At 44.4% G+C, this 27,330-nt stretch overlaps 1 protein-coding gene across 1 annotated transcript in view; it reads left to right on the top strand.

The window, feature by feature from the left end:
* The window catches only part of ACOT12 (acyl-CoA thioesterase 12), a 53,936-nt gene extending 27,464 nt beyond the window's left edge, over positions 1-26,472 (top strand). The window contains exons 9-15 of the mRNA XM_075270999.1: positions 14,802-14,857; positions 17,959-18,022; positions 18,116-18,199; positions 21,451-21,584; positions 21,848-21,976; positions 22,924-23,050; positions 25,497-26,472. Coding sequence (XP_075127100.1) covers positions 14,802-14,857; positions 17,959-18,022; positions 18,116-18,199; positions 21,451-21,584; positions 21,848-21,976; positions 22,924-23,050; positions 25,497-25,640 — 738 coding nt within the window. The 3' untranslated portion in view covers positions 25,641-26,472. The remainder of the gene's footprint in view (positions 1-14,801; positions 14,858-17,958; positions 18,023-18,115; positions 18,200-21,450; positions 21,585-21,847; positions 21,977-22,923; positions 23,051-25,496) is intronic.
* The last annotated feature ends 858 nt before the right edge of the window (positions 26,473-27,330 follow it).

Genomic DNA, 27,330 nt, shown 5'->3' with positions numbered 1-27,330 from the left:
ATTGTGGGTGCACGTCACCCCAATATATTCTTTGAATTCCCAGTCAGACAATGGCACTGTATACCAGTAGTAAAAATTGTGGGTGCACATAACCCCCATATATTCTTTGAATTCCCAGTCAGACAATGGCACTGTATACCAGTATTAAAAATTGTGGGTGCACATAACCCCCATATATTCTTTGAATTCCCAGTCAGACAATGGCACTATATACCAGTAGTAAAAATTGTGGGTGCACATAACCCCAATATATTCTTTGAATTCCCAGTCAGACAATGGCACTGTATACCAGTATTAAAAATTGTGGGTGCACATAACCCCCATATATTCTTTGAATTCCCAGTCAGACAATGGCACTGTATACCAGTATTAAAAATTGTGGGTGCACATAACCCCCATATATTCTTTGAATTCCCAGTCAGACAATGGCACTGTATAGCAGTATTAAAAATTGTGGGTGCACATAACCCCCATATATTCTTTGAATTCCCAGTCAGACAATGGCACTATATACCAGTAGTAAAAATTGTGGGTGCACATAACCCCAATATATTCTTTGAATTCCCAGTCAGACAATGGCACTGTATACCAGTATTAAAAATTGTGGGTGCACATAACCCCCATATATTCTTTGAATTCCCAGTCAGACAATGGCACTGTATACCAGTATTAAAAATTGTGGGTGCACATAACCCCCATATATTCTTTGAATTCCCAGTGAGACAAAGGAACTGTATAGCAGTATTAAAAATTGTGGGTGCACGTAACCCCCATATATTCTTTGAATTCCCAGTCAGACAATGGCACTGTATAGCAGTATTAAAAATTGTGGGTGCACGTAACCCCCATATATTCTTTGAATTCCCAGTCAGACAATGGCACTGTATACCAGTATTAAAAATTGTGGGTGCACATAACCCCCATATATTCTTTGAATTCCCAGTGAGACAATGGCACTGTATAGCAGTAGCAAAAATTGTGGGTGCACGTCACCCCAATATATTCTTTGAATTCCCAGTCAGACAATGGCACTATATACCAGTAGCAAAAATTGTGGGTGTATATAGCCCCAATTCTATTGCTAGGGGACTTGCAGGGTATTTCTGAGGTGAAGGTGGGGGGGCACACCATTGGAACGGGGATTTGGGGTGTATATATGGGGTATACGGGAATACACTGTCAGTGTGTTCCATTCAGGATCCTGGGAAAGCTGGGTTGCGGCGATTGAGCCCGTCAGTGCCACGTTACACTGACAAGCTTCTCCCTGGAATTGAAGTTATATGTAAGCCCAATATATTCTTTGAATTCCCAGTGAGACAATGGCACTATATGGCAGTAGCAAAAATAGTGGGTGTATATAGCCCCAATCCTATTGCTAGGGGACTTGCAGGGTATTTCTGGGGTGAAGGTGGGGGGGCACACCGTTGGAACGGGTATCGGGGGTATATATCGGGTATACGGGAATACACTGACAGTGTATTCCATTCAGGATCCTGGGAAAGCTGGGTTGCGGCGATTGAGCCCGTCAGTGCCACGTTACACTGACAAGCTTCTCCCTGGAATTTAGCTCTTATAAGAGCTGTTGGTTGTCTTCTCCTTCCTATCCTAGCCTGTCCCTGCCTACCCAGAATCTAACCCCTAGCTAACTGGACGGAAACCTCCGTCCTCGGTGAATTGCAAGCTCAGAATGACGCGAAGCTGGGCGGCGCTGTTCTTTTAAATTAGAGGTCACATGTTTTCGGCAGCCAATGGGTTTTGCCTACTTTTTTCAACGTCACCGGTGTCGTAGTTCCTGTCCCACCTACCCTGTGCTGTTATTGGAGCAAAAAAGGCGCCAGGGAAGGTGGGAGGGGAATCGAGTAATGGCGCACTTTACCACGCGGTGTTCGATTCGATTCGAACATGCTGAACAGCCTAATATCCGATCGAACATGAGTTCGATAGAACACTGTTCGCTCATCTCTAGTACAAAGATGAATAAAGTGTTCTGCCAAGATAATGCAGATAAAGATTAGAGATGAGCGAACAGTGTTCTATCGAACTCATGTTCGATCGGATATTAGGCTGTTCGGCATGTTCGAATCGAATCGAACACCGCGTGGTAAAGTGCGCCATTACTCGATTCCCCTCCCACCTTCCCTGGCGCCTTTTTTGCTCCAATAACAGCACAGGGTAGGTGGGACAGGAACTACGACACCGGTGACGTTGAAAAAAGTAGGCAAAACCCATTGGCTGCCGAAAACATGTGACCTCTAATTTAAAAGAACAGCGCCGCCCAGCTTCGCGTCATTCTGAGCTTGCAATTCACCGAGGACGGAGGTTTCCGTCCAGTTAGCTAGGGCTTAGATTCTGGGTAGGCAGGGACAGGCTAGGATAGGAAGGAGAAGACAACCAACAGCTCTTATAAGAGCTAAATTCCAGGGAGAAGCTTGTCAGTGTAACGTGGCACTGACGGGCTCAATCGCCGCAACCCAGCTTTCCCAGGATCCTGAATGGAATACACTGTCAGTGTATTCCCGTATACCCGATATATACCCCCGATACCCGTTCCAACGGTGTGCCCCCCCACCTTCACCCCAGAAATACCCTGCAAGTCCCCTAGCAATAGGATTAGGGCTATATACACCCACTATTTTTGCTACTGCCATATAGTGCCATTGTCTCACTGGGAATTCAAAGAATATATTGGGCTTACATATAACTTCAATTCCAGGGAGAAGCTTGTCAGTGTAACGTGGCACTGACGGGCTCAATCGCCGCAACCCAGCTTTCCCAGGATCCTGAATGGAACACACTGACAGTGTATTCCCGTATACCCCATATATACACCCCAAATCCCCGTTCCAATGGTGTGCCCCCCCACCTTCACCTCAGAAATACCCTGCAAGTCCCCTAGCAATAGAATTGGGGCTATATACACCCACAATTTTTGCTACTGGTATATAGTGCCATTGTCTGACTGGGAATTCAAAGAATATATTGGGGTGACGTGCACCCACAATTTTTGCTACTGCTATACAGTGCCATTGTCTCACTGGGAATTCAAAGAATATATGGGGGTTATGTGCACCCACAATTTTTAATACTGGTATACAGTGCCATTGTCTGACTGGGAATTCAAAGAATATATGGGGGTTACGTGCACCCACAATTTTTAATACTGCTATACAGTGCCATTGTCTGACTGGGAATTCAAAGAATATATGGGGGTTACGTGCACCCACAATTTTTAATACTGCTATACAGTTCCTTTGTCTCACTGGGAATTCAAAGAATATATGGGGGTTATGTGCACCCACAATTTTTAATACTGGTATACAGTGCCATTGTCTGACTGGGAATTCAAAGAATATATGGGGGTTATGTGCACCCACAATTTTTACTACTGGTATATAGTGCCATTGTCTGACTGGGAATTCAAAGAATATATGGGGGTTATGTGCACCCACAATTTTTAATACTGGTATACAGTGCCATTGTCTGACTGGGAATTCAAAGAATATATGGGGGTTATGTGCACCCACAATGTTTACTACTGGTATACAGTGCCATTGTCTGACTGGGAATTCAAAGAATATATTGGGGTGACGTGCACCCACAATTTTTGCTACTGCTATACAGTTCCATTGTCTCACTGGGAATTCAAAGAATATATGGGGGTTATGTGCACCCACAATTTTTAATACTGGTATACAGTGCCATTGTCTGACTGGGAATTCAAAGAATATATGGGGGTTACGTGCACCCACAATTTTTAATACTGCTATACAGTTCCTTTGTCTCACTGGGAATTCAAAGAATATATGGGGGTTATGTGCACCCACAATTTTTAATACTGGTATACAGTGCCATTGTCTGACTGGGAATTCAAAGAATATATGGGGGTTATGTGCACCCACAATTTTTAATACTGGTATACAGTGCCATTGTCTGACTGGGAATTCAAAGAATATATTGGGGTTATGTGCACCCACAATTTTTACTACTGGTATATAGTGCCATTGTCTGACTGGGAATTCAAAGAATATATGGGGGTTATGTGCACCCACAATTTTTAATACTGCTATACAGTGCCATTGTCTGACTGGGAATTCAAAGAATATATGGGGGTTATGTGCACCCACAATTTTTAATACTGGTATACAGTGCCATTGTCTGACTGGGAATTCAAAGAATATATGGGGGTTATGTGCACCCACAATTTTTAATACTGGTATACAGTGCCATTGTCTGACTGGGAATTCAAAGAATATATTGGGGTTATGTGCACCCACAATTTTTACTACTGGTATATAGTGCCATTGTCTGACTGGGAATTCAAAGAATATATGGGGGTTATGTGCACCCACAATTTTTAATACCGGTATACAGTGCCATTGTCTGACTGGGAATTCAAAGAATATATGGGGGTTATGTGCACCCACAATTTTTACTACTGGTATACAGTGCCATTGTCTGACTGGGAATTCAAAGAATATATTGGGGTGACGTGCACCCACAATTTTTGCTACTGCTATACAGTTCCATTGTCTCACTGGGAATTCAAAGAATATATGGGGGTTATGTGCACCCACAATTTTTAATACTGGTATACAGTGCCATTGTCTGACTGGGAATTCAAAGAATATATGGGGGTTATGTGCACCCACAATTTTTAATACTGGTATACAGTGCCATTGTCTGACTGGGAATTCAAAGAATATATTGGGGTTATGTGCACCCACAATTTTTACTACTGGTATATAGTGCCATTGTCTGACTGGGAATTCAAAGAATATATGGGGGTTATGTGCACCCACAATTTTTAATACTGCTATACAGTGCCATTGTCTGACTGGGAATTCAAAGAATATATGGGGGTTATGTGCACCCACAATTTTTAATACTGGTATACAGTGCCATTGTCTGACTGGGAATTCAAAGAATATATGGGGGTTATGTGCACCCACAATTTTTACTACTGGTATACAGTGCCATTGTCTGACTGGGAATTCAAAGAATATATTGGGGTGACGTGCACCCACAATTTTTGCTACTGCTATACAGTTCCATTGTCTCACTGGGAATTCAAAGAATATATGGGGGTTATGTGCACCCACAATTTTTAATACTGGTATACAGTGCCATTGTCTGACTGGGAATTCAAAGAATATATGGGGGTTATGTGCACCCACAATTTTTAATACTGGTATACAGTGCCATTGTCTGACTGGGAATTCAAAGAATATATTGGGGTTATGTGCACCCACAATTTTTACTACTGGTATATAGTGCCATTGTCTGACTGGGAATTCAAAGAATATATGGGGGTTATGTGCACCCACAATTTTTACTACTGGTATACAGTGCCATTGTCTGACTGGGAATTCAAAGAATATATTGGGGTGACGTGCACCCACAATTTTTGCTACTGCTATACAGTTCCATTGTCTCACTGGGAATTCAAAGAATATATGGGGGTTATGTGCACCCACAATTTTTAATACTGGTATACAGTGCCATTGTCTGACTGGGAATTCAAAGAATATATTGGGGTTATGTGCACCCACAATTTTTACTACTGGTATATAGTGCCATTGTCTGACTGGGAATTCAAAAAATATATGGGGGTTATGTGCACCCACAATTTTTAATACTGCTATACAGTTCCTTTGTCTCACTGGGAATTCAAAGAATATATGGGGGTTACGTGCACCCACAATTTTTGCTACTGCTATACAGTTCCATTGTCTCACTGGGAATTCAAAGAATATATGGGGGTTATGTGCACCCACAATTTTTAATACTGGTATACAGTGCCATTGTCTGACTGGGAATTCAAAGAATATATGGGGGTTACGTGCACCCACAATTTTTAATACTGCTATACAGTGCCATTGTCTGACTGGGAATTCAAAGAATATATGGGGGTTATGTGCACCCACAATTTTTAATACTGGTATACAGTGCCATTGTCTCACTGGGAATTCCACAAATAATTTGGGGATTCATTCACCCTACATCTCAGGCTCTTGCCATATTCACCCAGGTTGTCAGTGCTGCACCAGCTCGTTCCCAGACAGCTCGGCCCGAAAAACGCGTTACCTATATAGAGGATTTGGACAATGAAGACAACATGTTCTAAATCTAATGTCTGCACCTTCTCCAGAATTAAAATAAAGGCAGCGTTTAACTTTCAAATAGCACTGCACAAAGGAAGAGCTTATCAGCTTGTCTCATGACATGCTACTGAAAAGTTTCATTTGTGTATCTTAATGTAAATATAGTTGTATAAGCTTTTTGGGTTTTAGGCACTGCCAAGTTATTTATTACCACCCGCTCCCTTATAATGATGATGACGCCAAAGTCACTGTGGGTGTTCAGAGCTCACAGCTTTGGGTGACATTTGTCTTGCTCTCTGTCGGTACCAGCTGTCTTTTTGGATACCGTAAAGTTATGTTGACTTTATTAACAGCTATAGAAGCTTTAGCCAGGTTGTGACGGTGTGTAACCCTAACAACACTAAGTGGGATACACATTAATAGTCAGTCTATGTACGCTAAATGTATCACTGAAGTAATTTTTTTTCCCTCTCCCCTAATATAAGAAAGGAACAGACATTAGACCTAGACCGGGGTTCGAGGCTTGAAAAAATCCAGTATTATTTGTTCTTCATGATGTGAAATATGTGTTGAAAAGCAACCCAAGATGAAGTCAGCCATGTGTGCCAGTGTGTTACTTGGCATGCCTTTGCTGGCCCCAACTGTAAGGGTCACTCTCCATTTCCTCCATTTTCCACTCCCCTTCACACCATTTGTGGTGAAGCAATGGGATGCACTGAAGTGCACCCTCTAGCCTCGTGTGGGATAGGGACATCAGATGCCACTCCAACCCCCTCGTCTTCCTCCGCCAGCCAACGGTGCGAAGATGAGAGGAGTGTGCTCTGAATGTTTTCTGCCTAGCAGAGGCTAGTTCTCACTTACGAAAATGGCCCCACTTTGACCTGTATATCAGGCACAATGGTGTAGGTTTCAAAGAAACATGGCACCAACAAGTTGGAAAACGTGGGCCATGCGTGGACCGTGTTTGAGTCTGGCAAGCTCCAGATCTGCTACCAGGTTCCAGCCATTATCACAGGCGCAAAAATGCCAGGCCCCAGGTGTAGCAGGGAAAAAAAATGCCATCTCAGCCAGGATGGCATCCCTGACCTCGGAGGCACTGTGCTGTCTGTCCCCCAAGCTGATCAGTTTCAGCACGGCCTACTGACATCTCCCCATGCCAGTGTTACAGTGTTTTCCGCTAGTAGCTGGGGTGGAGGTTGCAGCTTCGTAGGGTTTCAGTCTACTCCTGCCATGAATTTTGGCCTGGGAGAGGAGATAGGCCACCCCAGTTTGCACCCGGGGAACAGACTCCACCACATTCACCCTGCCTGTCATTAAAGATAAGCACTGCAGCATCCCTGACCACAGGCGCTTGTCCATGTGTCGGTGGTCAAGTGGACCTTGCAGCAAAGCGCAGAGCTCTGGGCCCGACTGATGTTATGGGACACATGCAGGCGCAAGGCAGAGACAGCACACCAAGAGAAGTAGTAACGGCTAGGCCCAGCATAGGGAGGTGCCCCAGCTGCCATCTGCTGACGGAAGGCCTGGGTCTCCAGAAGCATAAACAAACACCAACATCTCCAGGGCCAGCAGTTTATCGATGAGGCTGTTACAGGCTTGGGCATGGGGGTGGGTTGTATTGTACTTCTGCCTGCAATGAAAAGCTTGGGAAATGTGGAGTGGCTGGGAAGAGGCGCATGATGGTGCAGGCCAAAAGGGCGCATGAGGGTGAACTCCCCAATGTGTCAGAGATAGGTGTGTAGGTGTCCTTGCATCATATACTTGCACCATATTTGGCTTTGGAAGTTAATTTTGTGCCAAAAAGTGGTTAAGACAGCGATCCCTCAGCTACTCCCGTTACACTGTCTATTGAAGTTACCATCTGTGGAAGTGGACCACCATTTCTAAGATCCCAAAGGAAGCAGGCAAGAGATGTGCAGTTCAGAAAAAAAGATGAGAAAATAAGTTTAGGCTGTAGAGCACAGAGGGATCGGAGAGGACAGAGCTGGTGTCGGCCAGGTATTCCCACAACATGCGCCTATACTTGTCCCTCCTGGTGACACTAGGCCCCTGAGTGGCAGTAATTTGTCCAGGGGGGCCATTAACGTGTTCCAGACCTAGGAATAAGTCTTCCAACAGGGTAGAGTTTTGCATGCCTTTGCTTCTACCCACTGTTTTTGCTGCTTAGCTTCCCTCCACATCTACTCTGCTTTCACCCCTAAACATCACCCCAGTTTATGCCTTTGCTTCTACCCAGGTTTTTTGTTGATTTAGCTTCCCTCTACATCTACACTGCTTTAGCCCCTAGACATCACCCCTGTCCATGTGGGGTCGGTGGCCTCGTCATCCACCAACTCCTCTTCCAATTGCGCACTGCCCCCTTACTGCAAACCGCACATGACCACAGCTTGCCTTGATGGCAACTGTGTCTCATGATCCCCACTTAGGTCCAGACAAGTCGGTGGCGGGTCCAAAACCCCAAAATTGGAAGGAAATGGCAGATGCTGCAGTATTTCTAACACCTGTTCCTGGTGCTCGGGCCTGGTCTGTGTTGTACCCTGCACCCTGCTTAACGCATCTGCCATATCCGAAGTTGTGCTGAGCGCATGCTAATGTTTCGTGTCCAGTGCAATGGATGGGATTTCACATAAGTCTGCCACCCATGGCCACTCATGGTTGAGCAACTGAGGGAGTTGACTTTGACGAACCCGAGGGTTTTGGAGTTGGAACTACATCAAAGGTCTGTGCTGCTCACACACTCTGCTCAACACATGATATGTTTAGTGCCAGCAGTGTGGAGACGTCGCACAACAGCCGTTGTTCCAGCAGGTACAGGCGTTGTAGGAGTGCATAGAGGCTAGCAGCGGCAACTATACACTTTAAAAACTATCCGCACAAGCGCCACACTTTCACCAGTAGCTCAGGAACATTGGGGTACCTTTTTCAAAAGATTAGCAGCAATGAGTTAAAAACGTGGCCCAGGCATGGAATATGTTGCAGGCTGCCAAGCTACAGAGCCAATCCCAGGTTATGGCCATTATCACACATGACAACATGCCTGGGCCCAGGTGCAGTGGCAAAAACCACATTGCCGTCTCATCGAGGATGGCATGACTCACTTTGTAGGCAGTGTGCTGTCTGGCCCCCAAGCTGATGAGCTTCAGCACGGCCCGCTGACGTCTCCCCACACCAGTGTTGCAGCGTTTCCAGCTCGTAGCTGGGGTCAATTTAACAGCGGAGGAGGGTGGTGTTTCAGCCCTCCTCCCAGGAATGTTGTGTGGGGAGACAAGTCAGGCCACCACATTTTGCGACCCGGTCCACGCCTCAACTACATTCAACCACTGTGCCCAAATTGAAAGGTAGCGTCCCTGTCCGCATGCACTTGTCCATTCGTAACTGGTCACATGGAACTTTAGGGCTAAGCGCTGAATTTAGGGACCGCCTCATGTTTGGGGGAAAGTGCTGGTGTGGACGGCACAGTGCGGTGGCGCAGTAGACACTCTGCCCAAAAAGGGCAGAGTGTCCCCCAGCCGGGATTCCAACATCTCCTGGGCCAGATTTCTTGAGATGAGGCCGTTGAAGCCTTGGGCATGTGGGTGGGTTGCGCTGTACTTTAGCATGAAATGAAAGGCTTGGGAGATGGGGAGTTGCTTGGAAGAGGCGCATGATGGCGCGGGCAAAAGGAGAAATGGCAGGAAAAGGTGAGGATAAGGGTGAACTCCCCAAAGTGTCAGAGGCAGATGTGGAGGTGTCCTGGCTCCTGGTCTGGACTGCAGCGCCAGCCCTGTCAACAGTGGAAGAGGCAGTGGCCGCCAGGCCAAACGACGATTATCCTGCGCTTGCTCTCACCCACTGAGCCCAGGGCTTGCCTTCCAAATGATGGCACCCGCAAGAGGTGGTGAGATTCCTCTCCGCAGATCTCCAAACCATCTTGGACTTGCAAATTGCACTAAATTTGTCATGTAACTGACATGTATATGATGAGTCTATCCATTGTCTGTTCATTTTGGTGAAAGTCAGCCTGTCAGCTGACAGACAGCTGTGCTTGTCAGTGATGATGTCACCGGCTGCTTGTACCCCCAGTTTTTGCTGCTTAGCTTGCCTCCACATCCACACTGCTTTTGCCCCTACACATCACCCCTATCCATGCCTGTGCCTCTAGCCATAAGTCTGCCACCCATGGAAACTCATGGTGCAGAAAGTGAGGGAGCTGACTCTGAGGAACCCTTGGGTTTTGTAGCTGGTACTCCATCAAAGGTCTCTGCTGCTCACACACCCTGCTGAACATACGGTATCTAGGGTTAGAGCGTGTGGTGACCTCGCACAACAGTAGGTGCTTCAGGCAGATGTAGGCCTTGCTGGAGTGTATTGCGGCTAGCTCCAGGTACTGTAGACTTGGGAAAGTGGGTGTCCAAGTGCCGCACTTTCACCCTTAGCTCAGCTAATTTGGGGTATGTTTTTAAAAATCATTGCACCACTACATTGAACATGTGGGCCAGGCATGGAACGTGTTGGAGGCTGGCAAGCTCCAGAGCCCTCCAACAAGCTAAAAAACCTGGCCCCAGGGGCAGCGGGGATAAACAAATTGCCATCTCATCCAGGATGGCATCCCTGACCTCAGAGGCAGTGTGCTGTCCGTCTCCCAAGCTGATGAGCTTCAGCCCAGCCTGCTGACGTCTCCCCACACCAGTGTTGCAGCGTTTTCAGCTCGTAGCTGGGGTAAATCTAACAGCGGAGGAGGAGGAGGGTGGTGTTTCAGCCCTCCTCCCAGGAATGTTTTGTGGGGAAACAAGTCAGGAAAATTCTTGAAACGGGAGAGTTTTGCATCTTTGCCCTTGCTGCCTATGGACATCCCTTTGCCTCTAGCCACCATTTTCCCTGCTCTGCTTGCCTCCACATCCACACTGCTTTTGCCCCTAGACATCACCCCAGTCCATGCCTTAGCTTGTACCCCCAGTTTTTCCTGCTTAGCTTGCCTCCACATCCACACTGCTTTTGCCCCTAGACATCACCCCAGTCCATGCCTTAGCTTGTACCCCCAGTTTTTCCTGCTTAGCTTGCCTCCACATCCACACTGCTTTTGCCCCTAGACATCACCCCAGTCCATGCCTTAGCTTGTACCCCCAGTTTTTCCTGCTTAGCTTGCCTCCACATCCACACTGCTTTTGCCCCTAGACATCATCCCTATCCATGCCTCTTCCCCTAGCCATAACTCTGCCACCCCTGGAAACTCATGGTGCAGAAACTTTGGTTGCTGACTTTGAGGAACCCTTGGGTTTTGTAGATGGAACTCCATCAAAGGTCTGTGCAGCTCACACACCCTGCTCAAGATATGGTATTGTAGGGTTTCAGCGTGTGTGAATGACGGACAACAGCCTGTGTTTGGACAGATGTAGGCCTTGCTAGAGTGTTTTTAGGCTAGCAGCGACTCCTGTGCACTTGCAAAAGTGGGCGCACAAGCGCCGCATTTTCAACAGTAGCTTCGGTACATTTGGGTATGTTTTTAAAAAACTTTGCACCACTAGGTTAGACGTGGGCCAAACATGGAACGTGTTGGAGGCTGGCAAGCTCCAGAGCCGCTACCAGGTTCCAGCCATTATCACAGGCGTAAAAATGCCAGGCCCCAGGTGTAGCAGGGAAAAAAAAATGCCATCTCAGCCAGGATGGCATCCCTGACCTCGGAGGCACTGTGCTGTCTGTCCCCCAAGCTGATGAGCTTCAGCACCGCCTGCTGACGTCTCCCCACACCAGTGTTTTAGCGTTTGCCGCTAGTAGCTGTGGTGGAGGTTGCAGCGTCGTAGGGTTTCAGTCTACTCCTGCCATGAATTTTGGCCTGGGAGAGGAGATAGGCCACCCCAGTTTGCACCCGGGGAACAGACTCCACCACATTCACCCTGCCTGTCATTAAAGATAAGCACTGCAGCATCCCTGACCACAGGCGCTTGTCCAAGTGTCGGTGGTCAAGTGGACCTTGCAGCAAAGCGCGGAACTAAGGGCCCACCTGATGTTGAGTGACACGTGCTGGTGCAAGGCGGGGACGCCACACCGGGAGAAGTTGAGACGGCTAGGGACGGCATAGTGAGGTGCCACAGTTGCCATCAGGTCCGGGAAGGCGGGAGTTTCAACAAGCCGGAACGCCAACCTCTCCTGGGCCAGCAGTTTAGCGATGTTGGCGTTCTAGGCTTGCGTGGGTGGGTGGTTAGCAGTGTATTTCTGCCGGCGCTCCAATGTCTGAGAGATGGTGGGTTGTTGTAAAGAAGCGCCTGATGGTGCCTTTGATGGTGCAGGAGAAGGAGATAAGACAGAAACAGGGGAGGATGAGGGAGAAGTCAACAAAGTGGCGGAGGCAGATGAAGTGATGTCCTGGCTCGTCCTCTGGAGTGCATCGCCAGCACTGTGAGCAGAGGCAGTGGCATGAACGGCGGGCGACGTTTGTCCTGCCGTTGCTGCCTGCCACTGATTCCATTGCTTGGATTCCAAATGACGGTGCATTGAAGTGGTGGACAGGTTGCTCTTCTCAGGGCCCCTACTCGATTTCGAGAGGCAAATTGTGTAGACGACACTATATCTGTCCTCGGCGCATTCCTTGAAAAAACTCTACACCTTCAAGAAACGTGCCCTCGATGGGGGAGTTTTTCTGGGCTGGGTACAAAAGGGAACATCTTCGGACATTCCGGGTCTGGCCTGGCTTCGGCAAAGCAGCTGACTTCTGCCTCTGGACATGTCTCTGCCTCTAGCTACCCTTTTTGGTGCTGCACCTGCCTCAACATCCACACTACTTTCCCAGCTTGACATCTGCCTTGTCCAGGTGGGGTCGGTGTCCTCGTCGTCCACCACCTCCTCTTCCAACTCCTGTCTCGCCTCCTCCTCCTGCACAATGCACATGTCAACTGGCTGCCCTGACAGCAACTGCGTCTCATCGTCGTCGATGAGGGTGGGTTGCTGGTCATCCGCCACCAAATCGACCGGAGATGGAATGGAGGAGACTCTAGTGTTTGAGCATCTGGACACAGATACTCGTCTGTTAGGTCCGTGGAATCGCGAAATGGAGGGGCAGGTTGCGGTACAGTCAAAGGAAGGGAGAACAGCTCTGGGGAGCAGGGACAGTTGGGGTTATTGTTCTGAGAAGATTGGGAATTTTGGGTGGAAGGAGGACAAGACTGTTGGGTAAGAGGAGGTAGAGGCTGACTGGCTGGTGGACAATGTGCTTTAAGCGTTATCCGACAGCCATTGCAAGACCTGTTCCTGGTTCTCGGGCCTACTAATCTTTGTACCATTCAGCCTAGTTAATGTGGAACTTTTGTGCAAAGCGCAGAACTTAGGGCCCGCCTGATGTTAAGGGACACACGCTGGTACAAGGCTCAACTCACCCTAAGTGCCAAAAACACTGCTGGTGCAAGGCTCTACTCATGCCAAGGGCCTCAATCTCTGCTGGTAGCTCAGCTTAAGGTCATGTAACTTTGTTTGGAAGGGCTCATGTTAAGGGCTAGAAAAGTGAATTTTGGAAGGTCTTACCACATCACACACACACACACACACACACACACACACTCAAAATGACAGTTAAGGGTGAGGGCTTTTGGAATTCCCATTGCCTATTCCATTTGTGGTTGTCATGGGGAACGTGATTTAAAGGGGTGGTTGTTACTGTTTGTTGAGCTTAAATTGGGGTTTGTGTCCATCCATTTGGGGAGTAAAGAAGGTTTCCAGGTATTTTCCCACTTTGATAGAGGTTTTTTTGAATGTGGAAAGTGTGTAGTTGTTAGGCAGTGATGTTGGGGTAATAGAGGGTCTTTGGTGTGTTAGATGCCCCCAGGCATGCTTCCCCTGCTGTCCCAGTGTCATTCCAGAGGTGTTGGCATCATTTCCTGGGGTGTCATAGTGGACTTGGTGACCCTCCAGACACGGATTTGGGTTTCCCCCTTAACGAGTATCTGTTCCCCATAGACTATAATGGGGTTCGAAACCCGTTCGAACACACGAACATTGAGCGGCTGTTCGAATCGAATTTCGAACCTCGAACATTTTAGTGTTCGCTCATCTCTAATAAAGATGTCTGCAGTGATAACCAGTGTCTAACTTGGCATCAACTATTTTCTCAAAGGTTGAATGTAATCCTTAGTTTCATCAGTAAGATCATTCAAGGAGAGTGTATAGACTGACCAGAATTCGTGTGAATGTGTGTGTTTTGTGTAATAAATAAATATTTCTATCCTATATATAAATTTTATTCTATACACATAGCACAAGACTTAACAAAAAGGGTTAATCCAATTCAATGCCAAATACATGAAAGACAATATTGGAAAAACTCTAATCACCTGGACCACTGGTGACCATGCTGAATCCACTAAGACTGTCCCTGAGAGACACTAACCTTTCCGGAAAGTGGTATATGGGGCACAGGCAAAAAGTAAATTTTGGGTGCAATTGACTGTGCCAATTTTCTGTAGTAAAGGCCATAATAAAGCACTCTACCCCCATGGAGTTTACACAAAGTTGGTCTGAGTTGGCACTACTAGTGCCCCACCATTTAGGCCCATACTTGGACAATGGGGAAGATGGCAGAAACTGGCAAAGCTGTTGTTTATCCCTGACTAGGTACAATTGGGATTGGTGCGTTTTGGTTGGGTTTTATAGTACCCCACCCTTTGAGACAAATTGTGATATACTTGCAAATTAGAAATACAAGTTTGAACCTTTTTCTTCTATTTTTTGCAGGACAGTATTAGAAGGTTTCGTGGAGCCATTGCACGAAGGAAGATTCGTGTAGCAAGGTATTATGTACAAAGTAACTTTCCATGCAGTTTGGTTTACAGAACCCATTTGCAAACCCACTATTGGGGTATTTTAAAGTAATAGAGGAGCAATAACTTTATATAGGATTTTTATCGAAGAAGCTTCAAAAATCCTTCTTTGGAGGACTCTGCATTATATGGACAGTGTGTGATGTGGTGCTGCAGGGAAAACCAAAACTTTCTACACAAAATACAGCTTATTGCTGAAAGTCCCAGCAGGGTTATCAATTTATATACTGTAGTTTACTCATGATATTTCTATAGATATAGTGAATATTGTGCTACAGTACACGGTGTGCAGAATTATTAGGCATGAAGTTGTATCTGAGAGGATTCTTTTTATTATTGTTCAACAACTATGTTCTCAATCAACCCAAAAGACCCACAAATATCAAAGCTTATTATTTTTGGAAGTTGGAGTGGGTTTTTTTGGGATTTGGCTATTTTAGGAGAATATCTGTGCAGGTAACTATTACTGTGCAGAATTATTAGGCAACTTAATAAAAACCAAATATATACCCATCTCACTTGTTTGTTTTCACCAGGTAAACCAATATAACACATTAAACATTTGACATTAAAAAAAAAAAATCAGTTACCAATCTAGCCACCTTTCTTTACGATGACACTGAAAAGCCTTCCATCCATAGATTGTCAGTTGCTTGATCTGTTTCCGATCACCATTGCGTGTAGCAGCTACCACAGCCTCCCCGACATGGTTTACCTCCCTGTAGATCTCACATTTTATGAGGGACCACAGGTTCTCTATGGGGTTCAGATCAGTTGAACAAGGGGGCCATGTTATTTTTCTTTTTTGACCTTTACTGGCCAGACACGCTGTGGGGTATTTGGATGCATGTGATGGAGCATTGTCCTGCATGAAAATCATGTTTTTCTTGAATGATACAGACTTCTTCCTGTACCACTGCTTGAAGAAGGCGTCTTCCAGAAACTGGCAGTAGGTCTGGGAGTTGAGCTTCACTCCATCCTCAACCCGAAAAGGTCCCACAAGTTCATCTTTGATGATACCAGCCCATACCAGTACCCTACCTCCACCTTGCTGGAGTCTGAGTCGGAGTGGAGCTCTCTGCCCTTTACTGATCCAGCCTCGGGCCCATCAAGAATCACTCTCATTTCATCAGTCCATAACAGCTTATAAAAGTCAGTCTTAAGATATTTCTTGGCCCAGTCTTGACGTTTTATCTTATGTTTCTTGTTCAAAGGTGGTCATTTTTCAGTCTTCCTTACCTTGGCCATGTCCTGAGTATCGCACACCTTCTGCTTTTTGATACTCCAGTAACGTTGCACCTCTAAAATGTGGCAAAACTGGTGGCAAATGGCATCTTGGCAACTTCATGCTTGATTTTCCTCAATTCATGGGCAGTTATTTTGCGCCTTTTTTTATTTATTTATTTTTTTTATCAACATGCTTCTTGCGACCCTGTTGGCTATTTGCCATGAAACACTTGACTGTTCGGTGATCACGCTTCAAAGGTTTTGCAATTTCAAGACTGCTGCATCCCTCTGCAAGACATCTCACAATTTTTGACTTTTCAGAGTCCATCAAATTTCTCTTCTGACCCATTTTGACAAAGGAAAGGAAGTGTCCTAATAATTAAGCACACCTTATATAGGGTGTTGATATCATTAGACCACACCCCTCCTCATTAGAGATGCAAATCACCTGATTTATGTAATTGGTAGTTGGCTTTCAAGCCTATACAGCTTGGAGTAGGACAATGATGTATAAAAAGGATGATGTGATCAAAATACTCATTTGCCTAATAATTCTGCACACAGTGTAGATTTAGTGATGAAACCTCGGATAGGGCTAAACCTGAGGAGCGGCTTTATTCAGTGCTTGGATTAACATAAACTGCCAACAGATTGTTGGTTTTTGCTTTGGTTTAAAGGCAGTTTGTGTTTTTTGGGGGGGTTTTTTTTTTTTTTTTTTAACTTCATAGTATAATGGTAAGTGACACAGATTCCAGATATACAGTTCCCATTCCCTGAGAGCCGGCAGACTCTGTGAACATAGTGAGGAATGGCAATGCAAAGAATATTAGAAAGATGAATGATCAAGAAGATCTCTTTACATAACTAGAAAACCTGTTTGAGGCTAAAGCCACATGTAGTGTCCTGCAGCAAAAAAGTGCTGCGGACTGGTGTCCAACAAAAGCATAGCAACAGTCCTTCATAATGGTTATGGTATGTGTCTTCATTGCCGCATGAGCCAGTTTTTCCATATACCCTTTGCAGCAGGTATCAGGAACCCTAACCACTAAGTCTACACTGTTCTATAGCAAAGAAACAATGTTAAAACCTTTGATCAGAGTATTGATTTCAGGCATTAACGCTTTGAAAAGACCTCTTCCAATTCACCCGACCCACTTACATTCTATGAGCAAGGACTTCTACCACACGGCAGGATCATGGTGGTTGTACCATCTCCAGGATACCTGGGAATTTTCTGAAATATTTAATAGCTATTTCCCCATAAACCTCAGTATGCAGTCTATGGTACAAGTGATCTGATGATCACAGGTTCAAGCCCCCTTAGGAGAATAAAATAGTTTTTTACTTTTTTTTTTTTTTTTTTTTTTTTTTTTAGTTTTTCCAAAGATTAAAAAAATATGTAAAGACAAACCGCCACCTCTCTTTAGATCACTAATAAAAATTACTGAAAACAAGCATAAACATGTAAGGCATGTTTATAGTCGTATTTTTGTAAATTTATTGACACAGCTAAAACTATGCTATTTATACACTTGATATCACTAGATCTTAGAAACCAAACCTGTGAGACACAAAAGCACTTTTTGTGTAATACAACTCCATTCTGAATTTTTTTTCTTCTCCTAGCTTCCCAGTACATCTTCTGGAATATTAAATGGCATTAAGTGAATTTTTTTTGTAAAAACTTATGGCTAAGGGGGTTAAATACAATTTTAGTTTTGAAACTGGAAAAAATTACATTTTCGAAGGGAGTAAACAATAGGTTTTTTGCAGGATTTAAGATTTGAAAGAGAATTTTGAAGCTTAGTAAATGTTTTATTTTTTTTATTGCTTTTTTATCCTAGAAAATACATCTTGTCCAACAAACCAGAACAGCCAATATCTATTCCTTGGGATAAAAGCAACCATGTAGGTAAAATTGTATTACATATACACATGTATAACTCTCTATAATATTCCCTTACTAAAACCTGTGACTTTCTGTCCTGTACTGTTCTTAAGGCCTATCTCAGTTACAATAACATCGCCATGCTGACTGTCTTGGCCTCCAGTGATGGATGGGAATTGACGGGCACAAAGAAAAATGTAAGTGTTTCGTTTTGTTTGCACATTCCCTAAAGGCTGCTTTTTATATCCTGCTCGAATTATACTTGTGCTGTCTGTAGTCAGTGCCTATTGTTGTATATCAAGGGTTCATCCTATACAAGTCTAATCCAATTCATCTTCTTGTCTAAACTGTCCCCAGCTAGTTGCTAACCCCGAATTGATAAATTTTATCTACATAGTGATGATATACACCAATAAGTAGTAAATTTAATTGAAAGTGTTATCAAAGTTAGGCTAAGTTCACATCATGTTCTCTTAAGTCTATTGTTCTGATCCATCATAGAAGACAGTTTCCATCTTGATCACATTGATTAATGATATGTATAGAATGTGCTCAGTGTGTATCTGTCATTCGCATACCTCCCAACCTTCTGAGATTACGAGTCCTGTCCTAGTTGGTGGAGGTATGTCAGACCTCACCAAATCTGTGTCCTCTGACTGCAGATGAGTTGAATATAATGGTGAAGCAGGGAGCTGTCCACAATCTGTTTCTCTGTATTAGGTGCGATTTCTCCCTGAAGCCTCTGGGACTGAATAAGAGAGCTGATAGATGTAAATTAGTAGTTTTGGGGTGGGTTTTTTTTTTTCCATTAATTATACTGTGGGAACCTGGAGGGGGACACTATATATATATATATATATATATATATATATATATATATATATATATATATATATATTTATATTTATATTTTATATATGGGGCAAACTGGAGGGTTACATTATAATTTATGGACATGCTGTATCCGGGCCACTGGAGGGGTGATATATTGTGTGGGGCCATAAAGACACATTGATAGTAATAAGGGGAGTCAAAGTGAAGCGAGTGGGGTTGGAATGAGTCTTACTATATGTAAATTTACTGCGCTAACCAACCTGCCCCACTTCCAGGAGATATATATTAGTTTCTCAGTCTGTTCTTCTGTCACTGATGGGACTTGTGACCCTGGTGCTGACTGCCATGGGGTGCACCAACAGGTCTGTCTGCCTTTTGCTGGGTATTAAGACACAGTGCAGCAAATTGGATCCTTGCCATATGTGAAGGAAAGCCTTGCTATGCTTCTACCTTGGCTGGGAAATTGGTGGTTATTTGGGAGTGTTGTGGCACTGCCCTGTCCTAGATGTCTTTAGAAATCTGGACACTTTCCATCTGTTCTCTTTGCACTGTGTTCCACTTCCATGTCCTTTAATGTATTTTAAGCAAGATGTCCACTTGCCCTGGTAAGGTTAATAGTGGGAAATGTCTAACCATTTTTACCTAGTGACTACCTAGTAATGACAAAATGACCTGATACTGCTACAAGTGCCTGCTGAATATAGTTCAGTGTATGGGATCTGTGCTTTGTACTGGACAGTTCAACCAGCCAGGGAATATAATGGGAAGGGGATGGGTCCACTCTTGGTAAATATAGGGTCTGCAGCTATTATAGCAGTATTTCAGAGTCCTCCACATACCCCATTGTGACTCTTAGTATATCAAATGAACATATATATATATATATATATATATATATATATATATATATATATATATATATATATATATATATATATATATATATATATATATATATATACATCCTCAAGACTTAACTAGTTAGGGTTCCAGTACTAAGAAGCTTTGCATTACAGTATATAATGATATTTTTAGGATTTTAGCTTTTATTTTTAAGCTTACTAGAGACCAGTATCTGATAAATTGAGAATATCTGTCACCGGAGGATAGTGTCACTTCATAACTCTGCTGTTTGTATAATACCATGAATAAACAAGTTTGGCTAACCGTTCTCTTACCACAATTATTAAGGCTTATTAAAAACAGGATGTTTACGCAAAGCCTCATATCTGCATTATACGGTCATTCTAAAGTTCAATACTGCCCCCTAGTGGATCTATGATGTCGTCAAATGCATTTATCCCAAATAAATTCATAAATTCTATGAAAAATAATGAAGAAATCCTTTCATCATGGGCTTGTTTGTGTCTGAGCCAACACTAGAATACAATCCTATTGTAGAAGAATGATAAAACTGATGGCTGCCTCATTGTTGGTTATTGGTTAATAGGTGGACTCCTGTTCTGAGAATAATTTTTACAATGGTCTATTTACAATAAATTGATCACTTGTGGGATCCCTAGCAATCGTGTGTCATTTGCAGGATGACTGGTTCTGTAGGAAGAAGCCTAATTTGAAGCTCTTGGGCCCTATGCAAGATCTGTAATTGGGCCCTTACCTGCTGGTATCTTTTATGTGGCAGAGAGATTTTTGGGGCCCTGTGAGCTTCCAGGGCCTAGTAGTGACCGCAACCTAAAAATCCTCTATAGTTACGCTCTTGGCTGTAAACTTGCAGCTCCATCATAGGTAAAATTAAGTATTAGATGCTTGCGTACAGGCTGTACCCCATAACGGAAGTGTGACTGTCAGGGATCATATCACTCAAGTTTGCACTCTCCCTTCACTCAAGCTGGAAAGTGAGCGTAAATTGCACCCCAACACAGTCCACCCAACCCAAATCTATGCTCCCACCACCTATTGTGCGCAGAATCAAGGACCAATAGGAATCCCAGACACACATTAATGCTCCCAGCAGTCAGACAGAAACACACGTCACTATGGGTTCATAGAGCAACACAAAGTAATCTTAAACCATTTAATACCCAAAGTGTTCAATGCTCTATATAAAGAAGAGTAACAAATGACATGACAAGCAAATAGCCTTAAAAATGTGACATCCATAAGATATCAGTCTCTTATAACTTGTGTCTAGCCACATCGGTCAGGGTGTCCCCCTTCTCCTAGTCCCTGGGGTGGGAAATAAACAAGTCCTCCATCTGGAAAAGATGAATATTCTATCTTTGCCTTGTAGAGCTGTGTTTCTACTGCTTCTGAGGCTAACCCTAGGACTCAACCCCCACCCATTTCCCTCTGCCTGTTTCATCAAGTGGTTGTAAAACAATAAAAACAGACATATGGTCCTGCACAGACTGGAAAGAACATTTCCCCTGTGTTATCGGTCACCCGTATAGCTGTCTGCATTGCTTAGTAATGGCCTATGAAAATGTTCACCAACCAGAAGTGGCAAATAATCACCATTACAGAGCCTTGAAATATTTGTTGAGAGCCATGTTCTATTGGAGCGCCCTCTAGTGTTGTCCAGGTTTATAGTGAACTTGCTTTATATGTAATAGATGAAATCCTTAAACTCTTTACCTTATTTGTCTTCTTTCAGATCCAGGTTTTTATGCATGAAGAAAACGACATTTTGACAATAAAAATCGAAATGCAGGTGAAGGTTCAAGCCAGCCAAGCTTACCTTCTCCTATCTGACCTGGGGCTGCGGCCACGCTGGGATGTACACTACTTGTAAGAAAAATGGAGTATTTTTGGTATTTTAAAACCATGTATCACATCTGGGATGTAGTGAATATTCTATCAATATTTGCAGATATGTATTATCGGAAATACAGAAGCCCCCTCCCTTATGGTTGCTGCATTTAACTTACAGGCCTAATTTGCACAATATAGACATGTCGTTCTCACCCACATATTGGGGAATGTATAGATTTCTGCTCTGGTTTTATTTTGCGTGTACATTTTTACTGAAGTCTTTTGTGTTCTGTTTTTAGAAGCTGTGCAATTGTCGAGTCTGCCGGTGACGATGACAAAATCTATTACATAACCTGCCCACCAGTAAAGCAAAGCACAACCAGAGATTTTGTGATGCTCATGTCTCGGAGGTATCCATGTAAGAATGGGTGCGTTAAATGGCTTTTTTATCCCTTTTCAATTTGCTGTAGAGGGTCCAAACACTGAGAACCTCACTGATGCAGACAGCGTGGCTGCTTTACCCTCATTGTGAATGTAGTAGTGCTAGAAATAGCCGAGCCGGGACATTCTGCATCCATCGCTACATCCATATCGGGGGTAGAAAACCTACTTTGTCAGGTTTGGTCAGGGCTTAGCTGTTGAACTCCTACTGATCAAGAGTTTATCCCATATCCTATGGATAGGACATAAATAATTTTTGAGACCTAATCCCTTTATGCATATGGATTATCATTCTCGTTTTGGATGCCTAGCTTCCTTGCGATGGAGCCATTGTCTGCAGTGATCACATTTCTTAATGGGAGGCTGTCAGCAAGAAAAGGGTTTTGCAATCGTCCCAGTATCTTGCAGGATACAATCTATTCATGTCTTTACTCACAAATATGGCTTCATTTGCATGAAAATTATGATTTTTGCAACATGTAAGTGAGCATGAATTGCATTGTTGGGGACATGGCCTGTGTTCCTCCAATGTCCGTGACAGATTTGGTTTTTCGTGAACATGTTGCACCTGTTGTGGACCTTTTACATTTCTGTACAGAGCCTCCATTATATATATGACAGGGAAAATTAGCACCACGTGTACAGTAGCCGATGTCCCAGTCAAAAGGACATAGGGCAAGATGGATATGGCAGACTTGTTACAGGTTAGTGGAATCCCTCTGGCAATGCGACTATTTCAGCACCAACTTTTTCCTATTCCTCAGAACAGAAAAACTAACAAAACATAAATGTGAATACAGCCCTACACAGATGACTCAATAGACTTGGCTAAAAAAAATGAACAGAGCAAATGATGGTTGGGAATAGCGTGACTGCTGTGTGGCACCTTATGTGGCATCCACTTATATTTGCAATCTTCTTTTTTTTTTTCCAGAGATCCTTATGTGATCGCCATGAGATCGGTGACATTGGCATCCTGCCCGCCATCAGTGCAGTACCTGAGAAGTGAGGTGCAGTGTGCAGGGTTCCTCATACACAGTCAGAACAGAGATGAATGCCAGGTAATCTATAGGTTATGATGGTGAGCAAATAATAAACTAGATATAAGGATTATCATCCATCAAATCCAAGCACAGATGTGTATACTGCCCTGCCGCCTGCTGTGGTGAGATTCTAATATGTGTGAATATTCTGTTGTGGGAAGGGGATGAAACTCCTTTACAAACCCCATATTAGACCTTCATCCTCTAGAGCTTGATTTTGGGGGGGGTTCCAGCAGTGATTGTCAGGTTGTCAGAGGACTCTGCTGACAACATGGCAGAGAACTATTTAGGTACGCGGTCAGGTCCAAGACACTTGCACAGTGGAAGGTGAGAGCTAGTGACCCTACAGAAACCTAAAAATAAACCAATCTAATCTCTAAACATGTCAGTGGGCTTTATAATGAGCCTAAATTCTGTAGAAATCTAATCAAACAATTACTAGGGTAAATGGGTGTATAATAATAATAATTAATAATAATAAATCTATACTTGCCTTTTTGGTCCCCACTGGTTTTCGCTTACTTCCTGATGTGGTGACTGATGACTTGCCGTATATGTACGCATGTGACCCCTGTAGGAAGTTTGACCTTCAGCAGTGATGTCATGGCCACTGATTTGTGGCAGTCAGACAGTATAGGGCCCCTGTGCAGGATCAGTATATGGGCCCTTTTCTAGTCCATAACTTATCATAGAGCACCACCATTATGTTTTTATAACCATGTATTAGAAATTTAGTATTCATGAAATGTAATAGCTCAGTTATTTTATATGCAATCTAATACACATTAAGAAGTGAATTTGGGGTCACAGCGGACCCTCTAACCAAGTGCACAGATTGCACCAATGGTATGTCCTCCGCAGTGCTGCAGTGGTTACCTGTACATGTATGGCATGTGATAGCTATAACCAGAGACTGGTGGTACTATAGATGAGGAATATTAAATGGGTCACTATTAGGGTTGAGCTGATCTTGACTTTTCAGGATCGATTTCGAAATCTGATTTCCGATCATTTTTCATTCGAACCCTATCTCGATTCCAATGCAAGTCAATGGAGATCTGATTTTAAAAACAATCCTATTCACTATACAGAATGGAATCTAACAATTGAACGCTTTAATTGTTAGAATCCACGTTGTGTAGTGATTTTTTTTTTTTTTTTTTTTTTTTTTTAATCACTAAGTAGCCAAAGGATTTTTTTTAATCCTCTGGCTACTTAGTCCCCCCTGGTGTCCACTTACCTGCAGAGATGGCTGGTCCTGTGCCCGGTGTTCTCGTTCTTCTTTGCCTCGCTGCCCCCTGCCTCCCAGGTTAGGAGAGTGCGGGCGGGCACTGAGAGGGGAGACATGCCCTGCCCGCCCTGTACCCGCCCACACTCTCCTAAGCCACAAGCCCCGCCTTCTTCCTAGCTCTTTAAACACTAACTTGGGAGGCGGGGGCAGCGAGGCGAAGAAGAACGAGAACACCGGGCACAGGACCAGCCATCTCTGCAAGTAAGTAGCTAATAGAGATGTTAGCTAGTCTCCCATTAGAATGAATAGATGCAGCCGGCACGCAGGGGGTTAAGGCTGTGTTCCGGCTGCTTCCATTCATTCCTATGGAAATGCAGCGGAGCCTTCACACTGAGTATACACTCCGCTCAGAATGAGCGGAGCGTATACTCAGTGTGAAGGCTAACATTGTTAGCTTTTCCCACAATGCTTGGCCAGTAGCAAAGCATTGTGGGAAATAATCACCGATCTCGATCCCACCTAAAAAAAAAAGTTCAGAATTCCGATGGCGATCGTGAAATTTTCTCAATCGGAATCTGATCTTTTCCGAACACGATCGCTCAACCCTAGTCACTATAGTCTGTGTTTGTATTTTATTTTACCGCATTCATTGCTCTTAGGTTAATCTTTGTATACCCTGGAAACCCCTTTTAACTATCACAAATACACTGTGAATAGTTTGACTGAACCCAAAATCTAACACAATAAAAACCTTGTTTTATTGGCATTATGATGAATCTTCTTAGTCATAGAATAGATTGCAGTTATTTATTCATGATGGTTTCACTCGGCCACATCCACGCTACATGGTTTTTATCCATTTGGAAAATTACGGCTTTTTAGCATTTTCCACATGGACACTCCATTTGCTGCTCATCTCTGTAGCACGAAGGCTCATAAGCTCTTGTCAGCACTGAATAGTAGGGTTTTGTTTGTACAAATGTCTTTACAAAGGTTTACAAATAGTTAATCTATTTTTTGTTTGTGTATTTTTTGTTTGTGTATTTTGTACTTTGTGTGTTAGGGTACACAATACACAATCATATCACAGGTCAAACATATCCACCTGATTTCTGCAAAATGTATTTTATATTATAACATTTTAACATGTATACAACTTAAAAATACTATTCCTATTGAATATGATGATTCATGGAGCCATTATTAATATGGTGTTATAACTTTATTATGCAGGTGACCTACGTGAACCAGCTGACCTCTGGCATCATGCCTTACATTGAGGAGAATCTCACTGGCTGGTCTAATTCTATACAAGAAACTGCATCCTCTTGTATACACTTCTTAGAGACTGCCCAAGTCTGCACAACGTTATTGTAAATGTACATTTCTAATGCTACGTCCTGCCATTTGTCTTTCTAAATGATCACAAATCTAACTTTTTACAAGAGAAATTGTCTAATTCCTTGTATCATCTCATTTACCCCCTTCCCTTATCAACCTGTCTGTAAAATACAGTGAATTGAGGCTATGGAGCATGGAAAGAAAGTCATCGGGATACACACCTGGGGGTTTTCAAGGATTTTTCATACTCTCTTCGACTCTAAAAACACATCAGAGTTGATGGGGAAAAACTCTTCATATCTGCTTCCCATTTTTGCTCATTTTCACTGATTTCTCAATAAACTCGTGCCTATGAGGGATCTGTGAAAACGTCTGTTTATACATGCATAAAAGCCATAAGTGTTTCACAGCAGTTTTGCATCATATTGTCTGAATAGAGACCAAGCGTAGCCCTTTTTTTTTTTTTTTTCTTTTGATGTTCTAAGTGGCCGTAAAAAACTTCATGACCATGTGAATAGTCTAAGGGTTTTTGTAGAGCTAGTGATTGATTTTTAACTATTAACACACATCTACCATCCAATGGAACACATGGAGTTATATGTAAACCTGTGGCTTTACAAAAAGCCCAGGCCTTATCCTGCACAGCTCCTTTGTGAGACCACCCCTGCACAACAGAGTACTGCCTCCCCCCCTGCACAACAGAGTACTGCCTCCCCCCCTGCACAACAGAGTACTGCCTCCCCCCCTGCACAACAGAGTACTGCCTCCCCCCCTGCACAACAGAGTACTGCCTCCCCCCCCCTGCACAACAGAGTACTGCCTCCCCCCCCCTGCACAACAGAGTACTGCCTCCCCCCCCCCTGCACAACAGAGTACTGCCTCCCCCCCCCTGCACAACAGAGTACTGCCTCCCCCCCCCCCTGCACAACAGAGTACTGCCTCCCCCCCCCCCCTGCACAACAGAGTACTGCCTCCCCCCCCCTGCACAACAGAGTACTGCCTCCCCCCCCCTGCACAACAGAGTACTGCCTCCCCCCCTGCACAACAGAGTACTGCCTCCCCCCCTGCACAACAGAGTACTGCCTCCCCCCCTGCACAACAGAGTACTGCCTCCCCCCTGCACAACAGAGTACTGCCTCCCCCCCTGCACAACAGAGTACTGCCTCCCCCCCCCTGCACAACAGAGTACTGCCTCCCCCCCCCTGCACAACAGAGTACTGCCTCCCCCCCCCTGCACAACAGAGTACTGCCTCCCCCCCCCCTGCACAACAGAGTACTGCCTCCCCCCCCCCTGCACAACAGAGTACTGCCTCCCCCCCCCTGCACAACAGAGTACTGCCTCCCCCCCCCTGCACAACAGAGTACTGCCTCCCCCCCCCCCTGCACAACAGAGTACTGCCTCCCCCCCCCTGCACAACAGAGTACTGCCTCCCCCCCCCTGCACAACAGAGTACTGCCTCCCCCCCCTGCACAACAGAGTACTGCCTCCCCCCCCCTGCACAACAGAGTACTGCCTCCCCCCCCCTGCACAACAGAGTACTGCCTCCCCCCCCCTGCACAACAGAGTACTGCCTCCCCCCCCCCCGCACAACAGAGTACTGCCTCCCTGAACGATTTTCTACCATAAAGCATATGCTGCTACACCGCACCAGTTGTACTAATCTCTTCACCACTGCCCTAGGTGTGTTCATCCTGCATGGTAATTAGTAGAGAATAAACATGGAGC

The sequence above is a fragment of the Leptodactylus fuscus genome, chromosome 1 (genome assembly GCF_031893055.1).
Source record: "Leptodactylus fuscus isolate aLepFus1 chromosome 1, aLepFus1.hap2, whole genome shotgun sequence".
NCBI lineage: Eukaryota > Metazoa > Chordata > Amphibia > Anura > Leptodactylidae > Leptodactylus > Leptodactylus fuscus.
The sequence above is the reverse complement of the archived record's forward strand: the minus strand, read 5'-3'. Positions and strand labels throughout refer to the sequence as shown.